The sequence below is a fragment of the Anabrus simplex genome, chromosome 1 (genome assembly GCF_040414725.1).
Source record: "Anabrus simplex isolate iqAnaSimp1 chromosome 1, ASM4041472v1, whole genome shotgun sequence".
In the NCBI taxonomy this organism is placed as follows: Eukaryota; Metazoa; Arthropoda; class Insecta; order Orthoptera; family Tettigoniidae; genus Anabrus; species Anabrus simplex.
Genome location: NC_090265.1, coordinates 153,266,757 through 153,277,128, shown reverse-complemented (window position 1 = coordinate 153,277,128; position 10,372 = coordinate 153,266,757). Strand labels below are relative to the sequence as shown.

General features: G+C 39.8%; 1 protein-coding gene across 2 annotated transcripts in view; it reads right to left on the bottom strand.

Annotated features, from left to right (window-relative positions):
* Positions 1 to 2,794: 2,794 nt before the first annotated feature.
* Positions 2,795 to 10,372, bottom strand: part of RpL32 (Ribosomal protein L32) — a 30,520-nt gene continuing 22,942 nt past the window's right edge. For both annotated transcript variants that reach the window (XM_067157670.2, XM_067157681.2), the window contains exon 4: positions 2,795 to 3,012. In XM_067157670.2, the coding sequence (XP_067013771.1) occupies positions 2,854 to 3,012 (159 nt within the window). In that variant the 3' untranslated portion in view covers positions 2,795 to 2,853. The remainder of the gene's footprint in view (positions 3,013 to 10,372) is intronic.

Sequence of the window (10,372 nt, the reverse complement as noted above, 5' to 3'; positions counted from 1 at the left end):
TGAAGGCAATTCAGTGTAACATAAGAAAGCAAAATTTGATGATTGGGCAGAAAATTCGTCAATGATGCATGATGAGGTCAGTAGGTACTTGCAAGAAGGTTTTATTAGCGACGAAAATATACTGCGGTGGTGGAAAAGTAATTAACACAGGCTACCCCGACTTGCCTGTGTGGCAAAAAAAGTACTTAACATACCTGCTACGAGTGCCTCCAGCTGCTAGGGAAATTTCATCAGCGAAAAACGTTCCCGTCTTGATGCACAAAGACTTAATGACCTCGCAGTAATACACACAAACGATAATGTGTCTATGCATTAAATATTGGTATGCAGTATGCACAGTATGAGGCGACCACGAACTAAGAGAGTAAGTGGACCTACATTATGTATATCTTTGCTTCTAATTTTCTCGAATAATAAATAACACATTTATGGTAACATTTCCATCAACTGTCATTATGTTTATTTAAATATTCAAATATTTTGTTCAGAGAACCTACTTTTTATTAACTTTTTGACAGAGAAATATTATTTGTTAGTTACATAAGACGTCAGAATTACGAAATAAATTTAAACATAACTTTGTAATTCACAAGTTATGAATTTCATTATGGTCCGTATTGACAATTGATCACTATCAAAGGGTAGTAAATGAAATGGCGTATGGCTTTTAGTGCCGGGAGTGTCCTAGGACATGTTCGGCTCGCCAGGTGCAGGTCTTTTGATTTGACACCCGTAGGTGACCTGCGCGTCGTGATGAGGATGAAATGATGATGAAGACGACACATACACCCAGCCCTCGAGCCGACGAAATTAACCAATGATGGTTAAAATTCCCGACCCTACCGGGAATCGAACCCGGGACCCCTGTGACCAAAGGCCAGCACGCTAACCATATAGCCATGGAGCCGGACAAAGGGTAGTAAAGGTCCACCTACTCAGTAGTACAGTATTAGTTTGTACACTGTCTTATAAAACTGGGACTAGTTCTGGTGTTGGTATCCATACCAAGTGCACGTAACTTATGAACATAGGGACATTCACCTCCAAATAAATTAAACAATCCATCAGTACAATGATAAGGAAAACCTATTAAAAGTACGAATGTTCCCCTTAAAGCTACATAATTCTTGACCCATATTACTACTGAACAAACATGAACATCAATCAAGTTGCTCGTCTACTCAGAAAAGGATACCAACTCCCAGATCAATTAAAAAACAATGGCTGCTGTAGAAATGACAAAATAGTTCGCCATCACCCACAACACTCTTGATGTGTTATTTAGTTTAAGGTGTGGGTATGTTATTCGGACTTCATCAATGGTTTAAATTATATCGGTGTTTACACAGCAAAGGATACCAACTCCCAGATCAACTCAAAAACAATAGCTGCTCTAGAAACGACAAAATAGTTCGCCATCAACCACAATATTTTTTGATGTGTCACTTACGAGGGAACACATGTGTTACACTCGGATTCAGTTGAAATTTGGTAGGAATATTCGTGGGAGGCAGTAGAATACTAAGGTGAAAACTGCATGTGCCCAGTGCAAGTTTAAACACCAAAATTGAACAAATAAATAGTCGCAAAATTAGAAGTGCCGCGGGAGTATTGGTGTGTGGCGGAGAGTTAGGGAGGAGCAAAGCAGTGGACGTGAGCCAACCAGGCTGTGTCGAGCCGCGCCAGCTCACATCCGCTGCTTTGATCCTCCCTCCCTCTCCACCACACCCCGATACTCCCACGGCACTTCTAATTTTACGTTCAATTTTGGCATTTAAACTTGTGCTGGGCACATGCAGTTTTCACCTTAGCATTCTACTGCCTCCCACGAATATTCCTACAAAATTTCAACCGAATCCGAGTGTAATCTATGTATCTGTTCCCTCGTTAGTTTAAAGTGTAGATATGTTATTCAGACTTCATCAATGGTTTAAATGAAGACTATAAATTGTGTCATATGTCTTTATATCATTATTGGTTATATGAGTGCTTATGTCTTCCAATGGGAGCGTGGCTGAAGATAACCCAATATATATGGGGTCGAAACTAGTCCCGGTTTTATAAGACAATAGACAAACTAATAGTATTGAATAGGTGGACCCTTCATACCCTTTGATAATAACTTTGTAATGGGTAACATAATACTAAATAACCATATAAAATAATATTTGTATTGACGAAGCCTATATAAATTCTGGCATGTAACAACCCCTTTCCTGTCTGCATTCACGTGAGTCTCATATCAGCACAATGAACGAGCAAACATTAACAGAGTAGGAAGAAGAAAGCAAGCAAACCTGAAGCCTGCCCAAGTTGGGCTTAGCTTGACCTGGCCAGGAGTGCAGCAGCCTACTTGTACTGTTGTTTACGTGCAGATAGTTTGCTTGCCTGCTGTCCAGGCAAGTTAAATGCGGAGTTTGTACACCTCTAGTTCAAACCCACTATTTCCTGAATACAAGCTCACAGCTGTGCACCCCTAACCGCACAGCCAACTAGCTCGTTAAGCACATGGCAATCAGGACTGCACAACGATTTATGACTGGTTTATTGAATTAGCTTGAATAACTATACTGACTGAGATTTAGTAATCAAGACCACTGTCATCTAAGAATGACTGAGGCTGATATTTTTAGAATTTGTGAGAAGTACCTGCAATTACCTCCAGCACAAATTATGCCCGTTTAGTCATCACCAGTAAGTAACAAAACAAGTTTTCAATACAATTCCAAAAAGTACAGTTACCTATAGGCCTAATGGCAAATGGTAATTTCAAGGGGAAGACAAAACATTTCAGTTAAAGTAACTTAATGATCTTTATTTTTTATGAAATGGAAGTACAGAATAAGGATTAAATTATTCATTTTCTTCACTGCGAAGACGTGCGTTGGCATTCGTTACTCGTATAGACAACTGCTGAGCACGTTCCACGATAGACTTCCGCTTCTTTGACGAGACACCATGTGCAATCTCTGCACAATATTTACGATTCTGCATCATCAATACCTCCAACTCCTAGAACAGAAAGAGCAATATTAAAGAATGTATCAATATAACAATGAAAGAAGTGTTCTAGAAATTTCATCCTAAAAAACTGCATTTACTACTCATGACAGCAGAATCGTTTAAAATTCAAAAAACAAGTGAAATGCACCAACTTGCTAGATAACAAAGGGGTCAATTGTTCAAAAGAAAAAACATCACATAGGCCTAGAACCTTTGTGGAGGAGAAATGACGAGAGCGTTCCACAGAATTTTGGACCACCATATTTACTTGCACATAAGCCCCATAGTGTATTTCCTTCACCTCCCTGTTCCAAAGTAACTTTTTCTGACAGTTAATATTGTCACACAATTTCTCTGTCTCCTATTTTCACAGGTAGGTTGGTATTATAAGAATTCGCAAGTTGTGGTCGCTTCATGGTTTGACATGCCGCCCTCGAGTTCAGAATAACGGTAACAAGGAAAATGCCACTTTCTAATTCCATTTAGTTACCATAATAGCCTACCTTACCAGCTTACCTCTGTCTGTAATAACCCTCCTAGGTTATTTCTGACCAAGCTCAGTGCGTGTACCATTTTAAACACACCAGTCAGTGAGAAATGATAATGCCAGGGAAATACAAGAAGTTACTTTGAAAACTCCTTTAATTCAAAGTTGGTTAATTTGAAATTCACGTATTTCTAAGTAAATGCCATTCCCCGAATTAAAACATAGGCCTTCATGTGTTATCTCGATCTCATCAGGCCCCTAAGCTATGTAATTCGAAATCAGTACTGTAATCTGGTTGCTGGAGAGCAACTAACAATTAAGCCATTGTAGACGACAATTAACGACAATAAGCACCTGTCTCATATCCCTCATTGTCGTGTACACTCCAGAATAGTGAGTTGGCCCTACTTGAGGTTTTCGTTCCTTTTTTGTGTCGCATTGTCAACGAGCCTTGTTATTCATAACTATAAGAGCCTTACTATTGTCGTGAGGTACGAGTATGGTACGGTCGCGGAGTTATTTTTGTTCAAGTTTCGTAGAGTCTAAATTTAGTATAATGGCCGAAAAGAAGAAGTGTTCTGCAAAGACGACAGTGGAGAAATTGTGGATCATCAAGGAAGATGACGAGAAGAAAAAAATCTAAAAGTGAAATAGCCAAAACATATGGAATACCACCATCAACACTTTCAACATTCTTAAAAAAAAAAAAAAAAAAGAACAACAGGCGATCAAAGCTAAGGAGACTGATCACTGGAGGCGAATTCGAGGACCAAGGCACATGGAGATAGAAGATGAGTTAACAGAGTGGTTTCATCAAGTCCGTTTAAATAATATTCCAATGGATGGTCCGTTGATAAAAGAAAAGGCCAACGAACTGGCACTGAAGTGCAGACTGGACTTACAGTGTTCGAATGGCTGGATGCAACGATTCAAAGAATGGCACAGTATCATTTGGCCACGGTGAAGTAGGCACCACAAGAATACACTGGGGGGGGGGGGGTCCTTGCCTCTTTAGGAGACAAAGAGTCCGTAGATCGTAAACGACCTATCCTCAGCCTACACAACACCATGGCCTCTCTCCGTGAAGGCCGGAAAGAGGACTGCCATGCGGTAGTTGTCTTCTTAATTGCTCTCAGCTTGTTGGGAGTTCGAATAGCTAGCCACTCCGATTCTCAGGATGTAGCTCAGAACAAATATCTTTAGCAGGTACCTTGATAAGTCTTGGAGGTAAAAGTTCCGCTTCCTTTGCAGCTTCATCCGCAAGTTCATTTCCTGCAATCCCAACGTGGCTTGGAAGCCACGCGAAAGTAATTATTGTGACAGCATCACTTTATCTGACTAGAAGGTCATGAATCTGCCGTACCAGTGGGTGTTGCGAGAAACATGTTTCAATGGACTGCAGAGAGCTTAACGAGTCAGTACACATAAGAAAGTGGTTTCTTCTGTCACCCAATGCAAACTGCAGAGCTTCTAAGATGGTGTAAAACTCCGCAGTATACACGCTACATACACTAGGAAGCAAGATCTTCGCGCTCATATCATCGGTGACGAAAGAGCAACCAACATTTTCTCCGATTTTAGACCCATCCGTGAAGATATGGTTCGCAGCAGGATATTGGTGAACGAAGTCCTGGAAATACTTCCGATAAACTGAGGAATCCGTGTTCACCTTGGGTCCACGGAGTAGATCTAAACATATATCCGGTCGTGGAACTAACCACGGAGGTACTACGCTAAAAGTTTGTTTGAGGCAACCACCGATATCTACATTTAAACCACGATACAAGTTATCAATTTGAAACCCAACAAGCCGTGTGACATTCGGCCGGTCTTGGTACCACTGGTGGTATTGGGTACTAAATATGCATTGATAGCTTGGATGCAGCGGCATTTCAAGAATTTTGGCAGTGAATGTGAGCAGTATAACTGCTTTCGTAAAGATGGAACTGCCGCTTCAGCGCGCAGGCTGGAGCTAGTACGGAAAGCTCCCGTTGCCAGCCCAACTCCAGTATGGTGAATACTGTATTGTAATCTATGATCTAATTGTATGGTGAATACTGTCTAAAAGGCTCAGCGTAGATTTTGATGCTGAGCCTTAAGTCGCACTTCCATAGTCAGCTCGGGAGAGGACCATTGCCGTGTAATAACGTAGCAGCATCGCACGGTCAGCCCCTCACGAATCGCCGCACAGTGCGTAATTTCAGGAATCTAGCCGGCCAAAAATCGTATCTCAGAAACGAATGAACCGATTTACATAAAACTTAGTATGCAACTGCTATTATTGGAGATAATTAAGTGTGTGGTCAATCAAGTACAAAGAACAAATTACTACGCCAGGAATAGAATTAGTAATCTTTGTACTTTTAATAATTTTTCGTTATAGCTTTACGAAATTAAATAGAAGTTAATAGTGGGACATGCTGTTTAGAATGTTTAAAAACAGATACAGGAATAAATGTACTTGCCAAACAATTTATTCATTAGATGCAGTTACATCAGAATCGCTATCGTCACTTTCATTATCTCCTTCGGCAGAACCAGATACAGGAGGCTCAGACAGTAAGTTGAGCACTTCTCGTGAAAGCGAAATCGACTTCCTCCTCCTTGATTTCCCTAAGCTGGTAATATAAGGGTCCGAGTATTTGTGTCTTTCTGGAAGGTTTCCTATTATCTTTATTCCTGGTCTTCCTCGGAGAGGTGTCCAATAGGTATAATACAGTGCCACGACCCAAGAGTTTGTGCAAAGTTACAGGCATGTAGTACGATTTGTATTTTTGTAAGTATAATTGTATAGTTTCCTTTGCGTACATGCCAATGTTACTTTATCAATGGCATACCCACACGAAAGAGTTTCTACGATGGCACGTAGATGGTTTATTAAATTTATATCTACTCCAGTAATATCCGCAGAAGTGGAAGCCTCTCTGAAGAATCGTCTAGCGGTTTCCATCATTGGTATTGCCAACACTTTGCTTCGGATATCAACCAATAGACGGGTTTCCTCCCTGAACTTCTGAAGTGAAGTCATCTATAGTATTTATTTATTGCATGTGTATTTTAGGCTCTAAATCAGTGCGTAAATGTATTGTGTTGAATGAGAGTTATGCGGTAAGCCTACGTGTGTGATTTATTTCTTTAACATTAATACTGTGATCTTTTGTAGTCATCTGCAGTATTTATTTACTGCGTCTGTTTTCTAGCCTTTATTGTCTGGATAAACTTATTAAATGCAATTAAATACATCACCCGCCCCTCAAGTCCATAAAAATTATCTGTCTATTTTCTCTCGCACTTTGCCTTAAATTTCAGTGCTGAGGTTTCTTATGTGCCGTAGTTCAACTCTGATTCTGTACGAACCGAAAGTGGCCCCTGTAAACCCCACGTCCCTTTCAGTTCATAAAAGTAATTTTTAGCTTAGTTTCTTCAGCTTTTGTCTTGAACTTACATACTGAATTTCACAAATGTATGTGCCACCGTTTTCCCGTGATGGCGTTGAGCGGAGCGTTCGATATGGCAACCCTGTTGTCATAAGAGCAATGCTGTTTTCTTAACATGGAATGAGCTATAGTACTGGCAAGCTCATCTTGACATTGTTGTGATACAAGTCCTTCTGCAAGGCTCATTCTCTGCTCGAACCAACTTTTATTGTACTTCAGCAATTTGTCCCTTTTTCTACCACATTTTATTCAGAGTGATCCAATTTTAGCACAAAAAATACTGACAGATCTCCTTATTGACTTGGATATATCCTCGGAACAATCCTCAAAGCCTAAATGTTCAATTACAATATTCGCAACATCATCGTTCCGCTTATATTCCCTGCTGTTCCTCAACAGCACAAAAACCAACCTCCTGGTTACAGAGTACACGGCTTCTGAAAAAAATTAATTACTCTCATGATCGCGCCTGGTTGCAGCAAAAAGTCACAGTTTTCTATTCTTTGAAGTATAGATAACTCATCTAAAAGACTTTTATTGCGGAAATCAAAGGCAATCCATTTTGAAAGTCAGCTCGAATTTGTATAATTAGATAGCGCTTGGACACCGTGTACCTGAATTTTAAGTGCATATTTTGGACAACAATATAGTAATTTTCAGAAAATGCTACATACTGTATAAAAATACATACCTACATCTAATATAATCATATTGCAAGCTAAAGAAATATATAGTTCTGATGTCTTTACTGAGCGCTCACATAACTGCGCGCTCGCCTCGCCAGAATATGATGCCCTAATGGAGGAGAGCCACTTTAAGCCTTCGGTGAGAATAGATAATCAGACAGCGCGACTTTTCGATCCTTAATTATTGTACCCAAGAGTCTTATAAACACGACTCACAGAAAATGTGCACCAAAGACAAGGGTTGAAAATATTATTTTTGGCCGGCTGGATGCTAGAAATTACCCACTATGCGCCGCTGAGAAACTTTAAGCATGTTAAGTCTCTTCATGCAGACAACCTTTAACTCGTGGATGTGAAGCTGCCATGCTAGTCTCTTACCAAAATGGAGACCCAGGAATCTGCAGGTGACTACCACTGGCAAGACACTGTTTGGCAAGCGGATCTCTGGTTCAGGATGCACGAGCCGACGTTGACAGAAGTGTACAACTGAGTTTTCCGCCGCTGAAAATCGAAAACCATGTTGCAGGGCCCATCTGTTGACTTGGTTAATAGCTTGCTGTAGCTGTCTCTCAGCAAACTGCTTCCAGAAATGCAGGTTCTTTGCGAATGATAAAGAAGGAACAGCCATGGCCGATAACGGGGATTGGACTAATTTACAACAGCATTTGGAGTTGGAAGACTCTTTCGAAGACTTTGTGAACACTGACAATCAAGTACCAGTAACATACTGTATTTCTTGTGACACAACTGACCCATGTGAACATTGTTTTCAGTGTTTGCCTAACGAGGAAGATGTTGAAATGCGTTATTGCTGGAATTTAATTTCTAAGTTGGCTACCATGTTAGAATAACTTTCTATTCGCCACCCTGTCATTTTTTTGTGTTTTCATTTGTTTTTGTATGTTTTGAACATCGAGGTATCAATGGTTTCAAACAAAGTGAAATAGAATATCATGTGTGCATTGTATCAGGATGTAAATATAATTGCACCCTGGATTATAATGAATAGGGCCCGGATGTTGATGCAGAAATAGGTTAGAATGCAAACTTACTGAAGCAAGTAACAAGTATAGCCTATCTTGGACAACGGTAATGCTATGAGGTTTGCATAAACATTAGGGGTTCGGCCCATTAGAACCCCTAGAATTTATGTCACTCTCACTAAATTACGTAATAGCGGGCTAGTTGACACCTCCTAATAACCAAATTAATTTGCATTCTAACCTATTATTGCATAAACATCCGGGCCCTAATAATGAACTTACAATGGTCATGCAAGCACTTCATACCATAACCAACTGCAGGGTTTATTTTTCTTCATAAATATCGGATATAAATCATCACAGGCCAGAAACGATTTGGTGGCATACTAAACCCAATTTCTGGCCTGGCAACAGTCTAACACATCAATTTCTAAGTTCTTGCTGCGTCCGCATTTTCATACTGTATTCTTTTCGACTGTAGACACTGCCTGTTAATTGTTTCCAATTGTCTAATGGAATTTGCTACAATCCTTTCTGCAGGCAATTGACAAGTTTTGTTGCTTTCGTTTATAGTTTCGTATTTAAGAAAAAGTAATTAAAATAATGGATAGGGGGTGTTCTAAACATTCAAGAAGAGGGCCATTCTATTTAGGCACGTAAATTTTACGACTGATGAACCATGGATTTCTTAAGTATCTGTGCCGTATCCAACTTTTGCCGTTTCCTTTTTTTCTTATTGTATTCTAGACTAAAAAGTTGGAATGTTCTTTCTTACAATTTCTGCTCTCAATAATTTTTTGTCACACAGAAATTCGTATAATTTGAAGTTACATAATTCGAAGCCGGACTATTTTGGTCTCGATCACTTCGAATGATCAAGGTTTTACGGTATATGGCTGGATTAAAACTTAAAAGCGATGGCCTATGTGGAAATGGAGGGGTGGGGGTGGGGGGTGAGGCACGCCTGACACACAGCAACAATTTAGTGCAGATCCCAAATTGGTTCGTATTGATGCAAGCAAAAAGTGAAAAGAAGTGAAGCGACTGAATATGTCCTATAAGAGGATGAAACATGTTTCACGAGTGTAATTTAATGTAGTCTTTTTAATAAAGTGTTGTAAAGGTGGAATTATAAAATCCAAATTTTCACAAGTTGATACTTTGACAATACGGGCTCTAATATGAAGTTTATAACGTGCAATGTTTCACGAGTGTAATTTAATGTACCGGTAGTCTTTTTAATAAAGACAATTACAGTGTTGTAAAGGTGGAATTATAAAATCCAAATTTTTACAAGTTGATACTTTGACAACACGGGCTCTAATATGAAGTTTATAACGTGCAATCAAAAAGATCAAACACTGAAAGCTGCAGCGACTAATCGAACATTCTGCGGACCCAAATCTGGAAAGTCTCAAGACAAAGAGAGAAGGGCTGGATCACATTAACAAGTTAGGAAATGATACAGGTGAAGGTCCAGGATGTTACAAAAACACATGAAAATCTCTGGCCAGGAATTTAAAGGCAGCAGGGTACAACTCGTTTTAAGAGACTCCTCCATTCACCTCACATGACCCCACCACCGAAGCCGGTTTATGCGTACAGCTTCATCCATCGAGTTCATTCCTAAATTAGCCTTTATCTCCTCATTCCGAGTTCCCTCCTGCCATTGTTCCCACCTGTTTGTACCAGCAATCATTCTTGCTACTTTCATGTCTGTTACTTCTAACTTATGAATAAGATATCCTGAGTCCACCCAGCTTTCGCTCCCATAAA